General features: G+C 38.0%; 1 protein-coding gene across 1 annotated transcript in view; it reads left to right on the forward strand.

The window, feature by feature from the left end:
• The first annotated feature begins 13,470 nt into the window (after positions 1–13,470).
• TMTC2 (transmembrane O-mannosyltransferase targeting cadherins 2) overlaps positions 13,471–25,905 on the forward strand; it is a 275,980-nt gene continuing 263,545 nt past the window's right edge. The window contains exon 1 of the mRNA XM_039362964.1: positions 13,471–16,023. Within this exon, the coding sequence (XP_039218898.1) occupies positions 15,941–16,023 (83 nt within the window). The 5' untranslated portion in view covers positions 13,471–15,940. The remainder of the gene's footprint in view (positions 16,024–25,905) is intronic.

Raw genomic sequence — 25,905 nt, forward strand, 5'->3', positions numbered from 1 at the left:
GCATCTTCTTTGTTCCAAATGTTTGCACTAAAACTGCTCTTCATAAAAGCATAAGACTATTTTTCTAGGCTCAGGTAATATGCCTACAAACTGAATTCTGCTATAAAGATGCATTCTTGCCTTGAAATAATAATTAAAAAGAAACACTGCTGCCAAAAACTGGGCACACATTTAGAAACACTTATTTGCAGATATGATAGGCCCATAGGTTTATTGGCGGAAAGGTCAGAAATTCTGCATTTAAATCACAGCAGAAATTGCTGTGCATGCTAGCTAGAGGTCTGGTCTCTTCATTCTTGTTAAGATATATCAAATATTAGTATGCATGAATCCTGTTTGGATGCATGTTTGAAAAGCTGAACAGGAAACTTGGCCTTTATTTAGAATTGAATGCATTCATGTGAAAAGTATTCACCTGGATTACTTACAGAACATATCCTTGATTAGAACTCTGTAGAAGTACCCAAGATAACACAGAAACACTGATTGACCAGGAACTTCTCATGCAAAGCCCATATGCAGTTGCTAATTAACAGAACCAAAATAGAAAGATGGTTATCTCATTATTTTTATTTCTTTCACTGACAGAGCAAAAATACATTCCATTCATTGAATATCTATACCTAAGCCAAACATAGTCTTCTATTGTCTTGAAAGCCTTGATAAATTACAGGAATCTGTATGTACAGGCATATATTAGCAGGGCCATGTGATAGATGTACCCAGAAATAAAACAAACTTTGGTCAGAATGTAAATATGGATCATCATGGCTAAACTATCCTTGTTAGAAGTTGTTCCAGCTGGAAAAGCAGTTGAAGATCTACCTTATGAAAACTACTTTTGATGATGAAGATTATCTAATAGTACCTCCAAACTGTGTATCTGATCTTTTGTGGACAGGGAAAGCATTCATTTCCATGGCAGAGGAAATACCAGATGTCGTTTTTCTTATAAGAGATAAACTGTGTGACATGTTGAGTCTGAATCACTGAAAGAACAGAACTAATAACTGTTTCTCATGCAAATCAGTTGTATGATAACAAAAAATAAAACACAATAATTTGTTTGTGAAAATGAGTTTATTCACATTAAAGTTTATTTTATGCTAATTTTAAAATTTATTTTAAACTTTAATTTAAACATTGAATATTGATGATCAAGTCAAAAAACAGAAGGGTATGAAATACTGCTATTGGGTTTAATAGGGAATGCCACATTTCCACATAGAATAAAAATATGTAGATTTTATTCCTGTAAAAACTTTTAAAATCATGGCAGGTGGGAGAGGAAACTAAGTGAATTGCAGTTGGAATATAGATTGTTATATGGAAAAAGACAAATGTATCTATTAAATCTAATTATTTTATCATAGCCCTAACCCTTATCCCGCCCCCACAATATCTTTTCCTTTGGGCTAACATTCAAGAGACAGAAGGAGTAAAATGCATAAATCCAGATATAACTGCAAAATGGAATGAAGCCATCATTTAACACTGGGGAAATGTTACCAGTCAAAGCCCAGTGAAAATACATGATTGATGGACAATGTGATATTGCACCACTTTCAGTGGGAATTGTGATGACAAGAAACAGATTTCAGGTTTGCTAAATCCTTTTCATTTATTGGACAATACTTCTGCCAAAAATGATGGAACACAGGATATGCTACAGAAACCACTGACATAGCCTCCTTTTTTCCGCACCTGCACAAAATCCAGACTATTGGCTGCAATTTCCTTTGTACTTCAGTAGAAATTTGACATGTGGAAATAAAAAAAAAATAAAGTTAATTAATAATTCATAAAGTTGACTTCCATAGTTTTAATTGATGACATTGTGCTGTTTTCCAATCCCTTAAATCAGTTTGTATTAAATACTGAAATTCTCAGTTGCCTGTACTCTATTTATCCAATTCTGATTTGAGAGTTCAGCATATCACTTGCAATTTTTCAGACTCTCCATCCTGGCCACTACCAAAAGGAAGGATTTATGTTCCTTGTACCAGAGAGATATGCTCAAGGACAGAAAGCAAAATATCCCAGAGAAAAGAATAAAGTCCTGCAATCTTTGATATAATGTCAGGACTATAGCCCAAAAATCTTTGATCAAGTTTTGCATAATAAGCAAACTAGATCTTGATGCTACAGTATATGCATAACTTTTTCATGCAAATGTTTCTTTTTAAAACAATGATTGATTGTGTGCCATCAAGTTGTTTTGACTCCTAACAAACACAGATTTTCTCCAGGACAATCTATCCCTAATCTGTTCTTTCAAGTCTCCCAATAGTACATTGGGAAGTGATCAATCTTGCTGCTGGATATCCTCTTATTTTCTTTCCTTCTACTTTTCTCAGAGAGCTGGATTTTGCATAATATATCCAAAGTAGTATAATTTGAGCCTCAGCATTTGTGATTTGAGTGAGAACTCTGGGCTGTTTTGTTCAATGATCCATTGGTTTGTTTTCTTGTCTGTCCACAATTTTCTCAGGAGTCTTCTCCACAGTAAAGTTTTTTTTTTAAAAAAAAATTCAATGCTTTTCCTATCCTGCTTCTTTTAAAGTCCATCTTTCACTTCCATAGGGTATCACAGTATTACTATGGCTTGCCTAATTCTGATCTTCGTAGGTATAGACACATGTCGTTTGAACATCTTTTCCACAGCTTTCATGGCTGCTCTACCAAGTGCTAATCTGTGGTGTGTTTCTTGACCCCTTGTTCCTTTGCTGTTGATGGTTGATCCTGAAAAGCAGAAGCTACTCATCACTTCAGTATCTTCACTGACAGTTCTAAGGCTAGTTGTTCTACCTATAGTCATTAATTTAGTCTTCTTTATATTTAGTTTTAGTCCCATTTTTTTCATTGTGTCCTTTGACTTTTATTATTAGGGCTTGCAGATCATTTGCATTTTGGCTATCAGAGTAATGTCACAAACATAGCACAAATTATTGATTTCTCTTCCTCTACTTTTAAAACCATACTCATCTTCTTCCCATCCAGCTTCTCTTAATATATATTCTGCCAACCTGGAAAAACAATCTAAATTTAGAATATGGAGCTTTACAAAATATCTAACTTTTTCTTTGCCAATTTCTTTTTCTCCAGAAAAAGGAAAAAGTAACCAGGGAGTGGAATTTAACATAAAAAAAGTGATTGTAGCCTCCTAAAGCTACTTGCATTAAAGTGTATAATACCGGCATTTTAGATTTGCGGAATTTTAGGTGTGGGACAAAATAAACATGTTTAAATGTAAATTAGAGAACTATTAAGCATGAATTGTATGATTGACATACAAAATGCCAATATTCTAATGACTGAAAATCCATGCATATGATAGGGCAGCAAATCAACACCATGGAAATGAGGTACATTAGCATTCTGCCTATAGTGAAGCATATGGTTTCTTTCTATATATTTTAGGAATATCAGAATATAAGCACCTGTCATGTACTGAGACAAATGTTTGGTCCACCTGGCTTAGTGATGTATATTCTGATGACAAAGGTTCTTTCTAGTTCTTGTAGAATTGAGTACTAAACTTTGAGCCTTGTGCGTACAGAAATGTATTCCATTAAACAAATGTAGAGGTCAATATTTGTTCTGTGAATGGCTGATAATTCATTCTACTCATAATTTTTCTTTTCCAAGTTAGATCATTTGGAAGAATTTACATATTATTTTTTTCTTTGTGGGAAAATTCTCTCTGAAATAGAATTGATAACAAGGAATTTCTCATCCTTGTTTCATTCATGAAATAAAGTGTGGTATCCATACTTTATATTTCAGAACTTGATTATTCTGAAATAAGCAGACTAGAGAGGTAAACATAGTAGATATAGAAAAGGTATATGCCAGAGGTACCTGTGCCAGAAATAAATCTATGAACTTGGAATTACACAAGCATTAAGTATAATTTGAAATATGAGCAAGTTAAGCACATCATATATAGATACAGATACCATACCATTTTAATATTTGATTTGCTACACCCTAAAGCCTTTCCTGTATATGTATATCCTTTCTGGATATCTTCCAGATGTGTTGCATTTTAATTCCCAGAATTCTCATCTATTGGATATCCAATGTGGGAGTTTTGGAGATGCAGTCCAAGGCACCAGATGGGAAAAGGCTGGGATAGAGGAATGCAGAAAAATACCAGACACACTAATTATTCATCTCCCATCTCCAGCTGTAAAGTGAACTTTAGCAACCATGACCTAAACTTTAGAAATTTAAAATCACCCAGGAACAGCTATTAAATCTAGAGCTTTTTCTTAATTCTTGGAAAGTAGTATGCAATAATGAGCTTATCCAGTGAAAACAGAAATTGAAACTGAATATTGAAACAGGATCTTCCCTTTGTTAGCTAGTTGTATTTGGATATCTAATTAATTTTTCTTTTGAATTATCAACAGTGAATTTCAGTTTTGTAGATTAAATATAATAAAAGTGATGTAGCACTAGACTTGAACAATCTCAATTAAAATACTAAATGAAAAGAAAACAAGTTGCTTTTAGAAAAGTTTAACTTTGCTTTAGTGCATAGGTACTTAACCATTTTCTAGTATGGAATGGTATTTAGCTTTTTGACTTGTACATGTGTGCCTTTTGGCATTCAGAAACATTTGCATATATTTTAACTTTCCTTATTATTGTGAGCTGTTGAACTATTTATACTAGCACATATATGTAGTATAAATGCAACATACAGTATGGAATTAGAGTTGCCTCTGCTTTGTATATAATTGTTGGCCAGGAGTTCCACAAAAGAGTAATACAGGTTTCACAGATGGAATATATCCTTGTGCTTCTTTTAGGACTGGAGGAGGAGGAGGAACAGAAAAGTAAACTACATGCAACAAGTGTCTATGGAGATTTTCAGTCATCCAGGTCATAGTTATCCCAAAGATGCTTTTCACGAGGCAACTGGACTTTGTTTTTCTTTGAAGACATTTTGCTTCTCATCCAAGAAGCTTCTTCAACTCTAACTGGATGTTGGGGAATTCCTTATTTTGGAATTATCCACAATAAGCTGAATTATCCAGTCAGAGCTAAAGAAGCTTCTTGGATGAGAAGTAAAACATCTTAAAAGAAAAACAAGGAAGTCCAGTTGCCTTGTGAAAAAGCATCTTTGGCACATGCAACAAGCGTTACTTAGCATGTGGTTTTTGTAAAATATCTGAAATTTCAACTATAATCTAAAGTTATGTCCTACTTTGTGATCTGATAGTTAGTACTTAGTGCAAACAAATAAATTTGTTATATCTGAGCTAATATACTATACAAAATCACCATGTGCTACATTTGGCTGAAACTTATGTAATGTGGAACTTAATCAGGATCAATCAGAAATTACAGTTTATGATTGAATATAATATGTGAACCCAGCTATAGATTTCCCAGGTGTAGAGCATATGCTTTATCACTAAATGATGGCATGTGCATATTAGGCAAGAGTTAGACAATTTGGCCTCTAACATCACACTGAGGTAACAAATCTTGACTAGAATGGCTTCTGTACCTCTCTCTTACATTTTCAGTGTTGCTGCTGTACTTTAGCTCCACTGCCTGATCAAAATAAGGAACTGATACATCCAAAAGCCTTTATATGACTTGCCTTGAAGCTTTTTTTTTCTGAATGCTTTTCAGTGTAAGAATTTTTTTTCTGGAAATAGCAGCTTGCACATTTTTTTCTTTGGAACCCTTGAAACAAAGAAATCAAATAACATTCATTTTGAAATGAATTTGCATTTGAGACAATGGTTTCCTGTTTCAAAGTAAAATCATATCATACAAGAATGAAGAAATTTACATACAGTATATGACATGGTGGCTGGAAGCCAGTTTCTAGTTCTCTGAAGATGTCAACAAATCACTGCTTTTGAACAGTCTTTGCCTGTATGGATCCCTCTGAGATTTAATGAAGACACCAAATGAAACATGGATTTTTGCCCTTCACCTGATATTTTTCTTTAGACAGAAATGACTGGCATATAGATTATAACTCATTGGAACAGTTATTACAGCAGATCGAAGCACATATTTTGCATGCATAAAATCCCTGAAGCAAATCACTGACACCTTTTAAATTGTTTGATGAAATTTCCAAACAGGGAAAGCATAAATTATTGTTTTAAAATTCAAATAGAGCCCATAAATATTTGATTTAATTTGAGCCATATAAATAAATGGCCCACAAGAGAAACACATTTTCAAAACCGAGTTATTTTATCAGTAATGAACCTAGCAATAAATATTTTTCATTAGAACGTATCACAATGTTTCTCAAAATGTGTCCTGTGGATCTCCAGTGGTCTGTTGAGGTTCATGAGAGAATTTGCCACAAACTTCCCATGGAAATACTGTAGGCTAAAGCTAGCTTGCTGGCTCAATTCTACTTCCCTATGCGTAGCAACAGTCTGCTAGTAAGAATCCATGCCCCCCTAAAACCCATTTTTCAGTATTCATTGACAAAGGTGCTGTTTATTAGCTTGGTCCATGTTTCCCTACATTCTTAATGCTTGCTTATGAGATGAAATCCATGGCTCAGTATTGTTTCCTTGAAGCATACTAGTTATAATAGAAGTAGCAATATATTAGATTTAAGAAAACTGTCAGTACAACCTTACAGTATTTGCTGTATATGATGATGATTATAAATCTCTAAAATGAGATTTCATTGAGTTGGGAATCAATTTGCCCTTATAGCTTTAGTTTTATTTTATTTTTTTGTTGAGGAACATTTTTACTCAGCATGTTTGGGTTAAGAGGTTTTCTTGGGGTACACGAAAAACCAATTGGGTAATAATACTTAGTGTTAGCTTAATTTTTTAAACAAATGTAATTGCAACATATTTTAAATGGGATGGGAAGCTAACACAAATGCAACCATAATCATTATGTTACTTGCAAAAATGTAAACTCACATGCTGTTACAGACAAAATTATAGGAAGGAGCATTTACTTAATTGGAATTACATTTTCTGAATGTGGTCCATGAATGTGGTTAAGTTTGAGAAATACTGACAATGGAAACTTCATGTGTTTAATGAAACATGCAGTCAATCAGTCAGAGTTTACTCATAAATGATACCTATTATATGTGGGTATAGGATTTGTAATGTTGGGTCTTATTTCCATTTATTAAATAAAATCTATATTTATCAAATTGTTATGCTGCCCATTTCCTCTACAAGATGACTCTGGCTAGCTTACAAGTTATAAAACAAGTAAAAATAATTAAAATACTAAAACTGCACAAATTAAAATATTATTAAAAACTGTACTAAATCAATTGGACCAAAATCATTCGGATGAGTCACAAAACATTTTTGCCAGTTGAAACCTGCTTTTCTCATGATCAAAACACTTCCTGTCAAATGACTCAAACAACCACAGGCAGTCACATCTGTAACAGTCCAGCAAGAAAGCCTGAGGGAAAAAACCCCAAAAGGTAATGGAGAAGCACCGGACAAGGGAGGAGCCAGGTTAAAATATATCTAAACTTCAACCAAAAATATTGGTGCAAATTGTGCAAGGCTGAGGGCAGATATAAATAATATTCAATACACTGATAACAACAAAGGCATCAATCTACAGTTCAAATGCCACAATTCTGGAGTGATGGGGTTTGGATTCAACACTAATGCTCCTAATTTATTGAAATTCAGCTAGAACTTGGCCATCTTGGTTACCTTAGCTTGGAAACATTTTATTTTGAAATTCTTTTTTCTTTTTTTCTTTTCTTTTCTTTGAACTTCACAGAAGAAAATATATTACAAGCCAGAATCATAGAATTGGAAGGGACTTCTTATGCCAACCAACTTCCTGTTCAAGTCAAGAATCTAAATTAACATATCACGAACAAATCTTGTTCCAAGACCATACTCAATGCCCCAGAACAAAAGAAAAGAGTTCTTGACTTGTATGATACCCTTTTAGGTATATCAGAAGATTACTATTATATCCCTTCTTAAACATGTTTTTATTCTTCAATATCTCTTCATATGCTTTACTTTCTAGTCCCTAATAATCTTTTGTTGTTTTCAGAATCTGCCCACCTTCGTATAATATCAAAGTCAACAAAATTAACTCAAGGTGACATTACAGTTCATTGCAGTTATCTGAAACATACACTATATGTAACAACAACAGCATGTTCTTCACCTTCATGTAAATATTTAAGTTATAAACAGCTGCATGCAACATTTTAGGCATTCCTGGTCAAACTGTTTTAATTAATCCTACATGAAATGAAGTTGCTGCAATCTTTACATAGGACAAAGTTAAATATAACATTTTTCAGCAAACGTGAAGGCACATTTTCTATTTATGTGCAGTTGCTTACAGATGGAAGATAAAAAACAATGAATCTGTCAAGTGCAAAAAACTGAACACCCTTTTAGTTAGGAAGCTTTGAGATACACCACAGGAATCAGTGGGACTCAAACCACACCTGTAAGAGTGTAAATGCCCATTATAGCATATAAGTCTTGGAGTCTTTAATCATTCAGTAGTAACTGGCTGGCACTTGGTGGATAATAGGATCCCAGTCACTCATCTCAGCCAACCCACTTCACAGGAAGTAGTATTAGGTATATTCATCACTTTGAGTTATTTATAAAAATAAGGGGGGGGGGGTAAACAATAAATAAATAATAAAACTTGGATGATCTCTATTTTCCTCCTTGGACACTAACTGTGGTCACATGTAACCCAGAAGTCATTTAAAAATAATTAAGCTGCAGGTAAAATAAGAGTCTGATATATGAAGCAATTTACAATTAAGTTATGTCATACATTTTTAGGATTCTAAAGTGCTTTGTAAATGTAGAAAATTGACACTGTAATAAATACATATTGTTTCTAATTTGGTTCTCCAACTTCATCTTCCAAAAGGGGCGTTTTCTTACCTGAACACCTTTTCTCAGCATGATGATGGAGAATCCACGGATGGGTTGTCTTAATCTATCTGCTCCAATTAGACTAGGTCTGAAATTTAGTACCACCCCCTCTGTGCCAACTGCACCCCAGTTTTAGGCTAAGGCGATACTCAGACTTTAGTCCGACGCGTCTGAACAATATGGGAACCAGGCCAACTGACCTAATGGGAGGGAGTGGATTCTCCATCATCATGCTGAGAAAAGGCGTTCAGGTAAGACAACGCCCCTTTCTCCAGCATGATTGGATGGAGAACCCACAGATGGGACATACCAAAGCCCTGTGTCCCTAGGGTGGGGAATTAGATTGGGCCTGGGTCCCATCCAACGTTAATGCGTGTTCTGGAACCTTGCGGCCAAATGAAGCCGTAGAAGATGCATATATAGCCCTCTTGTAGTGACAGACAAAGGAAGAGGGCGATGCCCATGTTGCTGCTCTACAAATTCCCTCTACGGAGGCCTGAGTAGACCAGGCAGCTGTAGTAGCTGCGCCCCGGTGGAATGGGCCGTGATATGCCTGGGATCTCGCAGTGACTGAGACTGGTATGCCCTCGTCCTCAAACAAAATCAGGCCAGATTGTTCAGCCCCTGTAGATTCCAAATCCGATGAGGGATCCTCCATCAAATCTGGAGATTGTGGATGATACGTGGCCTGGGGGGGTGGTGGCTGTGGGGTGTTGGAGGCCATAACTGAGCCACAGCCTGGGCTATCATGGACTGAAGGAGGTCCAGGTTCAAGGCCTGGTTCTCAGGAGGGCGAAGCCCTGCTGCAGTGGGGGTGAACGTGGCCTGGGGTCCTGGGGTGTCCTGGTTGGTTATGCCCCTCCCTGGGTCCCTCTTGTGGTTAAATCTAATAGGGGAATTCCCCTGGGGGGAGACCAGGCCCCTGGGGCTGAGGCACAATGTGAGGAAAGGGGTTCAAAAATGGACCTTCCCATCGTGCCTGTCAGATCTGGGGAGGCCGCTTTCAGTCTTTGGGACTCCTCCTTCCTCTGTGGCTCCCTGCTTGGCCGGGCTCGCTTGGTGGTGTTCTTTCCACTTGCCTCTGTTTGGCGTTTCCTCTTGGCCGGCTCGCTGATTTTCTCTGCCATGATGAGTTGCTCTGGGCTCAACCTTGGCAAAACGCCCCCCTCAGCGCTGTAACTCACCAAGGGAGCCTGCAGAGATGATTCAGCCCGTGAGGGGGGTGGGCGGGGAATTAATGGGCACGTCCCTTGGGAGCGAACAGGCCCTCCCTGGTTCAACGCTGTAGTCTCAAAGCCTCTGCCACCGGTGATGAACACTGCCTTCAGGAGAAACTCCAGGCAGTCTGGACCTCAGTCACACACAAAATGGCCACTGTGAGTCAATTCAAAATGGCGGCCGCAGAGTTCGCGCCCAAAAAACGGCAGTTAGAAGAAGGCCTTGAGGCCTGAGGCCTAAGCTGCGATGAGCCCTCGTTCTGAGGAATCGCTTGGGCTCCTAACGCAGCGAATGGATTCAAAAAAAAAAAGGCCATTAGAAGAAGAAGGCCTTGAGGCCTGTGGCCTAAGCTGCAATGAGCCCTCGTTCCGAGGAATCGCTTGGGCTCCTAACGCAGCGAATGGATTACAATTAGGTGAGCTGAGAGAGGCTGAGGCAGGCCGAGGCCTAGTAAGGCCTCCAGGCTCTGAAAATTGGATCGGTGCCAAAAACTTTCTCCTGCTGCTGGGGCGGTCTGCTGAGGCCGAGGGACCTAGAAAAGGCTCCCTCCAGGCCTGATGAGCCTCGTCGTCCCTTGCGGAGCCCCCCAGTCAATTGGCAAGCTTACCCCTGCCTCTAAGGCCTCCAGGCTCTGGTTAGAAGAATGGAGCCTCTGATGCAGAGGAACGGCCCCTGGTAGGAGATTTCTCTTGCTTCTGGGAATCCAATTTTCAAGCTGATTGTGAAGCTGAAAGGCTCTCAAAGGGAGAAAGGGAAAGTTCCCCCCCCCAAAGGGAGGTTTTGTCAGCCTGTCAGCCTGCTAGGCTACAGGTTGGGATGAAATAAAATAGGAATACGCAGTCTTCTGCTCCAGGAGCGAAGAAAAAACGCGTCTTAGAACAAAGAGACTAAGTCTAAAACTGGGGTGCAGTTGACACAGAGGGGGCGGTACTAAATTTCAGACTTAGTCTAATTGGAGCAGATAGATTAAGACAACCCATCCGTGGGTTCTCCATCCAATCATGCTGGAGAACATGGCTTTATTTGGAAAATGGTATCTTGTTTCTGTTTGTCCAATGTGAACAAGGATTCCCACAATATCACATGCTGATATGCCTCTAAAACAACAAATTTGACACCTTTTCAACTCCTCTTGAATAGCTTTTAGTTATGCTGCTCATCTCCACAATTACTGTTATTAGTGCAGCCCTCCTACTCTTACTTTCCTTTGATAGCCTGTGACAACATTCATTTCACAGAATGAAAGTTGTTTTGATAATGATTATTTGGTGATTATGTGTGAACTCTTAAATTACTTATCTTTATACCTTGTATTTATCTCACGTCAAACATTCAATTTACTGAATAACTTGTCATTTTTGATGAAGTGCTAAACCATATCTCATGTTATTTCCAAGCATAACAATAAACACTTAAGCAAAAAAAAAAAAAAAAAGCCAAAACTTTTCTCCTTGATACATGTTGTTATTTCTTTCTCCTGTGCTGGTCAGAAAAAGTTCAAAGAAAGCAAATGAAAGAGGTCTATTTCACCTGAAGTCAAAGACATAAAACAAGAACTATGTGTAGAGTCTTGTGTTATAATTTTATAACTTTCTATCATCAGAAATTATTTAGAATCCTATTTATTCTAAGAAATCATAGAACAGAATACTTCTGCAATTCTACTTCATGTAGGCAAATATGGGATAATAGATGTAATGACAAATAATTTTGCTTTTGTGAAAAATAAGATGGGGTGGACAAATATTTTCCACTAGATTAAGGCAGCCAAAATGTGCATTTTGTCCTCCTATTAAAAGTCTTATATTTTCATTGTCAACCTCATATGTAAATGAAGTGGTAAATGGGACAATCATCCCACTTCTCTTTTGAAAGAAGTGAAAACTCTAATATAAGGGAAAGCTAAAAATGTCATGGTGTTTTTGAACTAGATACTGCTCATAGAGGCAACCAACTGGCTGTTCCCTGTTACCAAGATAATTAATGCAAAGTTTTTAATATTTTTCCTAGCTGTCTTCTGGAAATAGCAATTATTCAAGGATTCCAGAAATGTGTAATCTACCAACCATTACATGTACTTAGTCATTCCATCCCATCCCATCTCATCCCATTCCATTCCCTAAATTACTCTTCCTGGGCAGGTGAAACATGTCAATATGCTTATATGTTATCTAAAGATTGTGGTCTTCCATAGAAACTTACTAATAATTTACAATAACTTGGCAAAAGTGACTAGGAACTTTTTAATAGTAGTACTCTAGTGGTGGAATTACATTCTGAAGAAAGTAAAAGTGGTTATTTTTGTTTTAAATTGGTATTAAGTACCAATTTAAATTGGTATTAAGTACCAATTAAGTACCAATCACCTAAATATGAGCCAGCAGTGTGCTGCAGCTGCCAAAAAGGCTAACACAGTGCTAGGCTGCATTAACAGAGGGATAGAATCAAGATCACGTGAAGTATTAATACCACTCTACAATGCCTTGGTAAGGCCACACTAGGAATACTGCATCCAGTTTTAGTCACCACGATGTAAAAAAGATGTTGAGACTCTAGAAAGAGTACAGAGAAGAGCAACAAAGATGATTAGGGGACTGGAAGCTAAAACATATAAGGACCGGTTGCTAGAATTGGGTATGTCTAGTTTAACGAAGAGAAGGACAAGGGGGGACATGATAGCAGTATTCCAATATCTCAGGGGCTGCCATAAAGAAGAGGGAATTAAGCTATTTTCCAAAGCACCTGAAGGCAGGACAAGAAGCAACGAGTGGAAACTAATCAAGGAGAGAAGCAACCTAGAACTAAGGAGAAACTTCCTGACAGTGAGAACAATTAACCAGTGGAACAGCCTGCCTCCAGAAGCAGTAAATGCTCCAACACTGGAAGTTTTTAAGAAGAGACTGGACAGCCATTTGTCTGAAATGGTGTAGGGTTTCCTGCCTGAGCGGGGTTGGACTAGATGACCTCCAAGGTCCCTTCCAACTTTACTATTATTATTATTATTAAGTACTTTTTGTGCTATTGTATGTTCAGCTTTGTATACTTTTTAATCTTCATTTGCATTTTATTGCTCCTACCTCCATGTTCTCATGAGAAGTTTTAATAATAATATTATAATCAGTCTGGGTGCCTTATATTTGTGTGAAATACCTTTCATAAATCCAATTAATTTATTATTGGTTGATTACTTTATATGGCAGAATAAGAATAAGATTTAACCTTTCCTATATGGTGCCAAAATCTAATTTATAATTTTACTTACTAGGAAGTTTTCTTCGGTTGCTTGGTTTGAGAAGGTATTATACATTTTTCAAATGGAGTGTGAATATATGAATAAAGAATACAACTGATTAGTGGAATGCCAAATTTTAGAAAGGTAACAATGTTACCTACTAATGCTTCAACAAATCGAACAGAGATTTTGGAGTAATGGGTGGGACACAGCAAACATCATCAGGTAACACACATACAACATAGAAACACAGATAAAAGCAAGAAACCATAGCAAAGTGAATAAAAAAATACAAGAGAAAACATATTTATTGCCAAATGCTGAAATATTTATTAGGCAAAGGAAAAGTGCAACTGTCTTACACCTCAGCAGGTGGCAGCACCTAACTGACCTTGTTGATTTTGAATGCTAAGAAAGGCCAGCTTAGGTTAATATTTGGAGGGGCCTAGCTGGGGATTCTTAACATTGTGAATGAAGATGGAATTTGTAGAAACATCCAAGAAGACAGGGGCAAACCATTTTTATAACTCTGCCTAGAAAACAATATGGATGTAGTAAGAAGAGTGGAGCCAGGCATGAAAGAAAAAAATACTATTTTAAAACTACCTTAGTGCAAATTTGTACTAAATAGTAGATATCTAGATTATTTAGATTTTGTGGCCAGGGGCTTTTTTTTTTTTTTTTTTTGCTGAAAGCTACAGCAATATCCAACAATTCAACTGAAAGTTTTCTGGGGAATAGGAAAACAATAGAGCTTGGGGCTACACACTTGGGGCCCACCCTTGGACTAAACAGAAAAGGCTTCTGTCTAAATCATTTGTCGCAAATTATTTCTAAACCTTTTTATTTGTGTTGGGCACTGCCTGAAGCATACTGAAAAAAGACTAGCACATGCTTTAAATCTTTCAATTAGGAAAAAAACATTATTCACACTTGATTAGCGCAGGAAGGAAGGAATTTGTTCTTCTCTTTAGCTGTGATTATCAAAAAGGAAATAGGGATAGATTATGTTGAACTAACATTAAAATCCTTCGGGTAGAAGGCCCAATATATTCAACACTCAACAGCCTTCTGAAAAATAGTGCTATCTGCTAAGGCTTGAACAGGGCTCTCAGCATGTTAATATTTCACGCACAATGCATCACAGTTCTAAAATTACCATGATTGGCGATGACACTTTGGAACTAACTGAACACAGCAGGGAGAACTGGTGTCATTCTAAGATGGGCTTCAAAAAAACATGAAAAGCATTGCCAGGGAAAGACTGGCATGGTCTACTCTTAGGAAGTCTTCAGAAGGCAGTGTTGAATAATGAGAACTGTGAAGAGTCTATTAAAAAAAAAAAAAGCATCAGGATTTCCCTCCTGCAGTGCTCTCTCAGGCTGGTATGTCTTGTGCTTTGTCTCTTCAAGAAATACTCTTGTTGCAGGTGGCTGGCAGAAAACAAGGAACACTGCCCATGAATTGAGGTTTGCATTAGTGATTGGATAAAAATAGTGGTGTTGCTCACCTTGATCTAATAGCAGGGCTACAGCCATTGGTTATGGCTGTTTGTACTCCCCCAGATGGAACTCTCCCAGGTGTGTCTTCTGAAACCACACACAGAGGGCGAGGGCTTTCTTTCTGCTCTCCTTTCCAGCAACCTGGGAGGTATTTCAGAGGAACCTGTATATTAAACAGGCCTGGTATCTCCTAAATAGGTGGACAGATAACACTCACTGCGCCACCTACCCACCTCTTTGTCCTAGAATGCCAGATTTCAATCCCCATTTGGCTCAACAATATTGTTCCCCCGCGGGGAGGGGGAGTTTCCAGATGACTTGCTTTTGAATAGCGGGCAAGGATGAAAAGCCTGTGCCAGTCGCAGATCCGGCCGGTCTCTTTCTTCCCTCCTTTTTAGCTTCTCTCTCGCCTTCCTTCCCCTCTCCTCCAGAACTGGGGTCTCCTCTAGAAGTAGCAAGCTATTTGTTCGTTAGCGAAGACGAAAAAATAAAGCAGCAGCAGCAGGAAAAGACAGCAAGGAAGCGCCGCCGAAACCGAGGGGCGGAAGGCGGACTGTAGCGAGAGACAGGGGCGGACCAGAGGGGATGGCACGCAAGCGCGAAAGAAGCTCGGTGAGCCCCACGCGGGCGCTCGCGGAGCCTTGGCTGTGGTTCTTTCAGTTCAGCTGTGAAGGGGCCTCGGGGCAGTAGGGAGTCAGCGACGGAGTGAGCCGCCCGCTATTTGGAGAGCGGAGCAAGGCAAGCAAATTCCGGACAAGGGTTGGTTCGAAAGGTGGAGCGGCAGCCGCTCTCGCCCTGCCCGCCCGGCCAGCCATGGGGTAAAACAGCCACAGAGCGGACGCCGAAACAATAAAGCGGCTGGTGCTACCGGGCTCCTCCCGCTGCTGACAGCGCCTGGCCGAGTGCGGGGAAAGGAGCGAAGATGCCGGGGGCCGGCAGGCGTTGACCGACCGGCCTGCTAAGCAGGAGAAGGAAGCCAAAGTGAAGCCAGGCGGTTGGGAAAGCGCGCGGTGGATGCGTTTCGGGGGTTTGGAGCGGCGGCGGCGGCAGCAAAGGAAGAGGCGGAGGTCGGCGGGAGCGGAGAAATGATCGCGGAGTTGGTGAGCAGCGCCCTGGGGCTCGTCCTGTACCTCAATACCCTGGGCGCGGATTTCTGCTACGACGACAGGTAAATGGAGGAGTTGGAGCTGGAGAGTTGGTGGGCGCTCCGGCCGAGCGACTGCTGCGAGAGGCCGTGCCCTTCCCCAAGGGATTCCCGGTGTGTGTATTGCATGTTTGAGATTGGGTTTGCGATTGTGTGTTCTTCGGGAGGAATGCAAGTTACAGGACGCGAGAGCGCTCTCCGTGCGAGGTCCTCCGATGGAAGCGATGTCTCCCCTTAACTCATCCGGTGGCTGGAATAAGTCACCTTTTAGTCTCTCATCTTCTCTTTCACCTGTTGAGGCGTCCAAGTGTTCCCCTTTTTCTTCTATTGGGTAGGTTTTCGCCTATTTCCCTGCCACCTTGTAAATGGAGTTGCTGTTGCAAGTACTCTGCTGTCGAGAAACACTCGCAATTCATAGATTTCCTCGATTGTCAAGTTACTTTGGTCGAATAGCCCTAACGGGAATAAACAAAAGAGCCAAGAAGCTGGCAGAGCCAACCAATCTAATTGTAATAAACCTCTGTCTAATCCCTTTTCTTCCCTGATCGCCTTTTCTGTTCCTTGCAAATATACCTGCGTTTCATGGGAGGAACAATCTGCTTTGCTTGAGACTTAATTACATGACCATGTGTGCATGCTATAGTATTTTGTACCGGAGAAGTGTTATGTTTTTTTCTCCCTTCAAAGCAACACCTTAATAGCAGGCCGTCTAAACGATGTTACATCTGGACAAGAAAGGAAGGAGAAAAAAGTCACATCACATTTTGGATTGATTCCATTTGTTTCTCTTAACACTCTTGTTTCCAGAGCATAACATACTTCTGACATTCTCTTAGATTCTCATACACATGATAAAAAAAAAAAATGGAAATAACCTTAAAATTTCAAAAGTAGTGATCTAAATCTGGGCTTTCTAATTTTAAAGTTTTACCTTTTAAATGCCATGAGTGTATCAAGAGAAAGCCACATGTTCTTGTTTAGAAGTTTCCTAGAATGAGTGCTGATACTGAAAAACATATTTTTCTAAGTACACTGAACTCTGTGAGAAATTAAGTTCTGAAATAGAAACTTTTGCTTTAACTTTACTCATAGGGGCAGTACTTGCTTGAAAAATCAAAGAGTAGCTGTTTTTAAGAGTCTGCAAGTGGGCGCCTGTGCATACATTGTCCTTAAAGATTTGCTTGGCAGGTTTTTTTAAGCATTTATGTTGGGCCTTGGTCTGTGTATAAAACATTGCTAATGGAGTAAAATAAAGGACCTAGGACTTAAATTTGCTTCTTTTGAGTTTGGACTGCTAATGAAAGCTGTACAGAATTGCTGAATAAAATGACACTGATGTCTAGAAATGTCACAGTTGTGCTGGTGTTTCTACCTTTCGTTAAATAAAACCCTGTTTTACGAAATTGATGAAAAGATCTTAGTAATTAGAGAAACTTCCAATTTGTTCCTTTTTCAGTGATGTAATCTGATTGCAATTAGAGCAGATGCATAATTAAAATATATTGGGGAGAAGAGCATGCTTGGCTGAGCTTATAAACCATTCTGGGGTGTTTGTATGGTCCATTGACGTTAAATCATCCAAAAAGTGAGCAGAAGTTTACTCTGACAGCATTTCATCAGCCCCTTTCTGTAAGGAAAGTGAATAGATCCCTTGGGTGAGAGTGAACTGCCCTTCAGTAAAGTGTTTTTGCATTGATAGGAATTTTCTTACATGACAGTAATATGATACCACAGTATCTAAAATATCCAAACTATGCTGTTTGAGAAATTTATAGATGAAAAATTTGAAGTTCTGCTTTTATACCTTCATTAGTTTCATAATTATCAATAAAGAAAATTATTTAGTGGCTTCAGAAAGAGTATTTGGAGAGGGTTGTTTATAAAGGCAACCTGAGGGAGGACAGCAAAGCCGAGTCTAGCAAAGCTATCTGATGCCTTAGAGGGAAATGTGCAGAAAGGAAAAGAGCCATTCTTGCTCTACAAATCATTTGCCCTGCAACACAATCTGCCCATGTTTAATCAGTGAATAGTCCATTTGAAAAGTTTCTTTTGTTTCAGATTTGTTGCACCTGTTATTATTAGGGAGTTAATGTTAGAGTTAACTCGTGTTTTTTTTGTTTGTTTTATAACATTGAATGCCAATTTCTGTGTCTTTTTAGTTATATTAAAAATCTAGTCATTTAGCAATAAAGAACTGATGAATTCTTTAAGATATTTAATAAAACATTTACATGTATTGTAGTTTGGAAATGATTTTTAAAGGTAGAAAACAAAATAATGTAAAATCCAAACAAAATCTGAGTCACGATACTAAAATATAGTTTCTAAGTTGCTAATGTCAGGATATTAAACTGTTGAATGCATTATCACCATGGCTGATAAAATTTGTTTATTTAATTGATTTATCAAATTAATATGCCCATCTTATGGTTCAGGTATCTTTGAGTGGCTTACATAAAGATAAAAAAAATACTCAGCAATCATAAATGTAAAAATGGATTAAAATTACAAAAAAATAAAACAAACTAAAAAACAAGGAGGGGAGAGATGGGGTGCCTTCTTTGTTAGTCTACAGCAGGCATGTCAAACTGCTGGGCCGCGGGCTGGATGCGTCACGCCGAAACTGCTTCCACCCCATTGCTGGCAATGGGGAAAAAGTCCCGATATGTGACGTCGTCACGACTTTGAAATGCCTGGTCTACAGTATGCAACTAAGTCTTGACAGATATGACAATTATGCTTAGTTTTCTAAGAAAGGCTGTACTTGTCTTAAAGACAGATTGATGAAACATACCGCACCTCAATTTGTTGGCTGAAGATAGATGGTAGTTCAGAACATTATTCAAGAACATGAATGAAAAGTTTATTTCTTGTCATTTGTTTTTTGACATTTGCTGATTAGACAAAGGATCAAAGGATCTTTAGTCAAAGATCTTAGTTGTTTTAGCCATAACTGTACCTTAATGTGATTAGACAAAGATAGCAGTACTTAAAATGTAGGCTATTTATATTTTTTGCTATTCATATAATTATGCGGGGAGCTGCTTGGTATTAATTAATTAATTAATTAATCATCAATTACACTGTATTTTCACCTGTAGGCTTGTTAAATTTCTCTAAAAACAAGAATCTTAAACACTCACTGAATTCTGAAATATACTGCCATGTGTGAATTAAGATTATTTATTATTCTGCACACTAGTCAACTAATTTTATATTATTCTGGGGAGAAAGGAGAAATTGCAAGGGATTGAAGGCTTCTTCCATACCACTACTTCATACCATAAAACTATTTTCAGAGTTAAGTCCTTAAGCTGAAATATTGTACTAGTCACAAAGTAAAGTTTGTCAATCTTCCTCTAGAAAAATGTATATGTTTAAGTTAGCAGAACAAAGCAAACCACCTACGAAAATGAATATAGATGATAGTTCAAATGAAAATAGGTGCTTGTAAAGTGTCCCAAAGATGCTTTTTCAAAAGGCAACAACAACTTTGTTTTTTCCTTGAGGACGTTTCAATTCTCATCCAGGAAGCTTCTTCAGTTCTTCAGCTTCTTGGATGAGAAGAAACATCTTCAAGGAAAAACAAAGTCCAGTTGTCTTTTGAAAAGCACCTTTGGGACAACCATGACTTGGATGACTGAAAACCTCTATAGATATGTGCCTGTAAAGTATTTTAGGAGTTTTGTAAGATTAGATAACATCCTAATTTTCATACAATAACATCATTTCCTTAATGATAAAAAAATTGAAACCAATGTGCAGGTATGACATAGAATTAGGTTACCTATAGTTCCTCCTTCTATTGTGATGTCAAATTTCATTTTAATTATAATAAAAGATTAAAACAGGCAATTGACTTATGACTGTTCACTTAACAGTGGTTCAAATTAACAGTAGCTTTTGAAAAAGTAATTTATAACCTAAATGTGAACTTACAACTGTCGCACTGTCACCATGTCTACATGATCATAATTCTGATGCTTAGCAACCAGCTTTCATATATAACCAGTTGCAGCATCCCATGGTCATGTAATTGTGATTTGTGACAAAAACCAGCAAAAAACAACTTTGGGAAAACTGGATTTGGACTTACAACCATGTGATTCAAATTACAAATCTGGTATCCCCACTTATGACTGCAATAAAAATGGTCATAAAATTGGATCTGGTCACATAATGACTTGACTCAGCACTGCTCATGATAGAAATTCTGATCTCAGTTGTGGTCATAAGTCAGGGATTATCTGGACTTTAATTTTAAAAAAGATTTTGAAAAGATTTGACACACTCATTACATGTACATGTACCTAGGCTTATATATATGTACTACAAGTAGCTTTGAAAATTTATTGGAGACATGTTTGTTAAAAAATTATAACAATGAATAAGATCTTATTGACTATTGTAGAGTAAATATCCTGTTTCTTCAGTCTTGATAAAATTGTCTTGATAAGCAAAAAAGTGGAATTCAGACAGAACATACAGTAAATTCTTCTGTTGTTAGTGGGCAGATCAGATTAATCCCTAATGTTGTTAAATATAATGTAAAAACAGTCCTGCTGGATCATCCTCAACCTGCTGTATTCCACTGTCCTATTATTATTTGGTTTGATTTATATCCTATGTTTATTTTGTACAATTCAATATGGCAGCCACCAGTTTTGGTCGTTTAATTTCATGGAACACAAGAGAATCAGTCGCGACCACTTTGAATGACTATAGGTTATTTTCACTGTCAGAGGGGTGATTCCTGAGGGAAGTAACAACAAAAAGAGGATGCGCCTTCATTTTTGGGATTTTCAGACAGGCATCTGGTATGCTACTATGCAAAACAGGATTTAAGAATAAACAAGCCTAGGCCTGATAAAACAGAAATGTTCTTGTGTTCTTAAATCCCCATGTGATATCCTTTATGGTGTATCTTGTTTCAACTAAAGCTTGGTTACAGGACCATGAAAATATATATTTTCCCATTTTTTGATCTTTGCTGTTAGTCTTCTGTCATTCTGGTAGAAAGGGGACTCTAAAGCCTATATGTATAGACGCAGATGATAGTTGCATATTGCTTTTGATGTTGAAATATCAAAATTGCAATAATATGATCATGAGCAGTTTCTTCATTTATTTGATGATAGTGACTTTTTCCTGTGTCTCTAATGGCTAAGAAGTGTGAATGCTGAAAATTCTGCAGATTTGATGCTTAGGATGAGCTTTGACTATATTGCATTCTGTTACATTAAACAAACATAATCCTCAGAACAAGTCAAATCTTAGAAGAATATATGCCACTAAGAATCACAATTGTATCCCCAAATCATAATAGTTCTTAACCATATATGCTATATCACTTATGTAACTCCCTTTTTATGACCCATGGTGATTTATTTTCATGGTTGGTTTACTGTACTATCCATGGCAATGACATAAATGAACAAAATTTTAGAATTAACATCTATCTATCTATCTATCTATCTATCTATCTATCTATCTATCTATCTATCATCTATCCATCCATCCATCCATCCATCTAATCTGTTGGGTGAGGCACCCGGTCTACCAAATATAAATCAGTCTGTTCTGCGTTTTGCTCCAATCTAGGAGCATGTTTTGCAGGTTTCCCTGGTTTCTGCTGACAGGAATAAGGGGGAACCTGTGGCTCAAAAGGGTAACACAGCTGCCTAACATGCAAGCTGCCCAGGTTCGAATCTCTGAAGGGTGTGACTAGCTGATGAGGGCTAATGAGCCTGAAATAGCTATACTAGTCTCCCACTAACTCTTCGTGAGCCACAAAATTTTGAATATATACATATATCTAATTATATTAAAAATACGAATCCTGGGTAGAGCCACGCAATGAAAATGAGTAAGTTCGAACACCAGGATAATATCAAACCAAAAACTGTTTAATACAAGTGCTAAGCTTTCATCAGCCAGCACTGCCAACATCTTCAGAGCATAAAAGCAAGTTACTGAGAGTTCTCTTTATGTTACCAGCCGGTTCTGCGCCTGGCTTTTTGACCTGGTCATTGGTCCATTCAACGTCTCTAATTGTTTTATTTTTAAAGGGCACACTTTTGCTGTTTGCTGGATCTCAGCACAATTTGACAGCTGGATGCAAATGAGGAAAGGGATTGGGGGGAGAAAAGGGGAAAAGGGAACAGCAACTTTGGAAACCACTAATTTAGCAGCAAACGCGTGCCCTTTAAAAATAAAACAATTAGAGACGTTGAATGGACCAATGACCAGGTCGAAAAGCCGGGCGCAGAACTGACTGGTAACAGTAACTTGCTTTTATGCTCTGACGATGTCGGCAGTGTTGGCCGACGAAAGCTTAGCACTCATATTAAACAGTTTTTAGTTTGATATTATCCTGGTGTTTGAACTTACTCATTTTCATCATATATATATATGTATGTCTTTAATAATTTTGAATATAGGAATCCCAGGTATGGACATTTAAAGTCAATCAGATAAAAATAAAGAGCTCTGGGATGTAAGATAAAAGTCTTTTTTTTATTAATTGCTGAGCTTTCGTTAACAACCTGTTAACATCATCAGAGCAAAGGGCTAAATGAGAAGGGGGAGCATGTGCATAAATTTACATAACAGTTAAAAAAAAGCCTTTTATCTTACATCCCAGAGCTCTTTATTTTTATCTGTTTGACTTTAAATGTCCATACCTGGGATTCCTATATTCAAAATTATTAAAGACACATATGGACGGGCAGTATTACAACAAGCCAGATATTGGGAGAGTTTATCCAAACGCAAGACTACCAGCTATGAACAACTAGCTTTTTCACATAACTGCATCCACAACAACCTCCCACCAAAATCTTTACGCAAGAAGCCTCCAATTAAATCACCAGAAGATTATGCAACAGTTTGGCAGTTCCAACGCCGCATCATGTGTGCCATGATTAATCACCATCACAGACGCATTGATGCCCAAACTACCAGAATCCAGCACCATCGTGAACAGTGCCGATCCATCCTCACCCAAGAATATTTCAACATCCTCAACCTCTTAATATACCACACAACCCAAAAAACACGACAGCGCAAAACAGAGATACTTCAAAGAAAAACTGAAAGCTTAATCACCTCAAACAAGAAAGAAGTCCTTGAAAAATTGATACACAACCTTTCATCTAGGACCTTGACCAGTCAACAAACCTCACTGTTACAACGTGATGCTGGTACCAACCTTAAGGATGCCAAACACCTTGATTTTGCAGCTTCATTTGAACCAATCATTCACTGCATCGAAAGCAGTGAAGACATTAAAAACACCATCAGACAACGAATACAAGGACTACTTATCAACCACAGAACATACCACACGTTACCAAAATCTGAAAGCAGAGCTTTAGAGGATCTAAAAAAAGACAAATCCATCATCATCCTCCCAGCTGATAAAGGTAGATCTACAGTAATTTTAAATAAACATGATTATGACCAGAAAATCCTTGATCTACTTAATGACAAAACTGCATACCGCATCACCAACAAAGATCCTATGACATCACTCACCAACTGACTTAACAACACTTTAAACAGACTCAAGAGGCAAAACAGAATAAAAGACGAAGATCATAGATCCATCCGACCCAGAGACACGGCCATGGCACGTATATATGGACTCCCCAAAATCCACAAGGTAGGAGTTCCTTTAAGACCTATCGTATCTTTCAGAGGTACACCCACCTCTGGCCTAGCAAAGTGGTTAAGCTTAAAACTCAAATACCTGATCAGCGACTCCCTAACCATGGTGAAATCTTCTGAAGATTTTTTGATGAAATTACGTACATTAAAGGTTAGAGACGATGAAATCATGATCTCATTCGATGTAGTATCCCTCTTCACATCCATTCCCCAAAATCTAGCCATCTCTATTTTTAGAAACCTTCTGCAAAAAGGAGAAATACAATACCCCAATTCTCCTAGCACAGAGGACTACATATAATTACTGGGTTTCTGCCTTCAAACTTATTTTACTTACAACGACACAACTTATGAGCAAGTGAAAGGCACACCCATGGGGTCACCCATTTCAAGCATCATCGCTGAAGCAGTACTGCAGGATCTAGAACGTGTTGTCATGGCTGATTATCAACCTAGTTTTTGGGTTAGGTACGTGGATGACACCTTTGCAGTCATTAAGCAATGTGATACCACCAAATTCTTACAGAAACTGAATTCATTCCATCCAGACATCCAATTTACAGCAGAAGAGAGGACAACAACACCTTACCCTTCCTGGATGTCTTGGTCCATCGCCTTCCAGATGGCAACCTATCAACTACCGTCTATCGCAAAACCACTCACACTGATAGAATTCTCCACTACCAAAGCAATCACCCTATATCGCATAAAATCAGCTGTTTAAGAACTTTATTCAAAAGAATCAAGACCCACTGCAGCACAGAAACAGCAAAATCTAAAGAGAAAGCATATCTTCTCAGCATATGCAAACAAAATAATTACCCACCAAGATTCATCAAACGTTGCTGCAAAGATAAAACACCACACTCAAACTACAATGCTCCAACTAATACAACTTGGGCAACACTCCCATACATCAATGGAGTCTCAGAAGCAACTGTCAGGATCCTTGCCCCATACAATATCAACATAGCACATAAACCCAACCAAACGTTACGTTCCCAGTTGATGCGACCCAAAGAACCATTACCAATCAGTGATTTGTCCTCCATCGTATACAAGATCAACTGCAACACATGCCAATGTAACTACATTGGAGAAACATCAAAAAGACTTGAAACCAGAATACATAAGCATGTTTTGGCAGTAAGAAGACAAGAACAACACTCCCAAGTCTGGACCCATATAGCTGAGCATGGCCACACTTTCAACTTTAAAGGAGCAGAAGTCATTGATCATGATTCCACCAAAGGAGGCCGTCTTTTAAAAGAAGCTTGGTTTTCAGACTGTCATTCTATTAATAGACACATAGACCTACTACCTCCTTACCAAACCCTAAAAAGACATTTACAAAAACATAAAATACCTAAACACTTCAACCCAACCAATAATAACACAAAAACACCACCCCACCCACTTATCAAACCCCAAACCAACACAATAGATATCCTTTCTACAACACAATCCTTTTCATCAAACCTAACTAAAGAATATAATTCTAACACAACCATGACAACTCACACAACCAACACACCATGTTCTGATATTCTCACACACAGAAACAACAACCCCTCTGACCACAACATCCAGGACACAAACATCCAAAACATAAATCCTGCAACCTCACAAGATACTCACACACAACAAAACATACACACACAACACCTAAGTAACAACAGAATATTAAGACCAAGACCAAAACTCCCCCCTGCAATGAAATATGACTTATCACATTCAATGGAACAAAATATTACAGCCCAAATCCCAAACACCACAAAACCACCCACAACTAATAAGCATAACAAACGACCACACACAAACATTCCAAATAATCGTACCCAACAAAACACACCCACACAACAACCCTACACCAAACAAACTATACAATCCAAGAGGCTGGCTAAAAGGCATGCTGGATCTACGCGCCAAACAGCTGACAAGTGCGACTTTTAAAATGGTCTTGAGACTGACTGCTCTATGCCTTTAAGAGCTTCTTGGGCACATTGTGTGCACATGCCTCACTTCAACCATTTTTTTAACTGTTATGTAAATTTATGCACATGCTCCCCCTTCTCATTTAGCCCTTTGTTCTGATGATGTTAACAGGTTGTTAACGAAAGCTCAGCAATTAATAATAAAAAAGCCGTTTATCTTACATCCCAGAGCTCTTTATTTTTATCTGATTGACTTTAAATATATATATATATATATATATATATATATATATATATATATATA

Source organism: Crotalus tigris, unplaced genomic scaffold (assembly GCF_016545835.1).
Source record: "Crotalus tigris isolate CLP2741 ecotype Arizona unplaced genomic scaffold, ASM1654583v1 scf7180000019496.3020429, whole genome shotgun sequence".
NCBI lineage: Eukaryota > Metazoa > Chordata > Lepidosauria > Squamata > Viperidae > Crotalus > Crotalus tigris.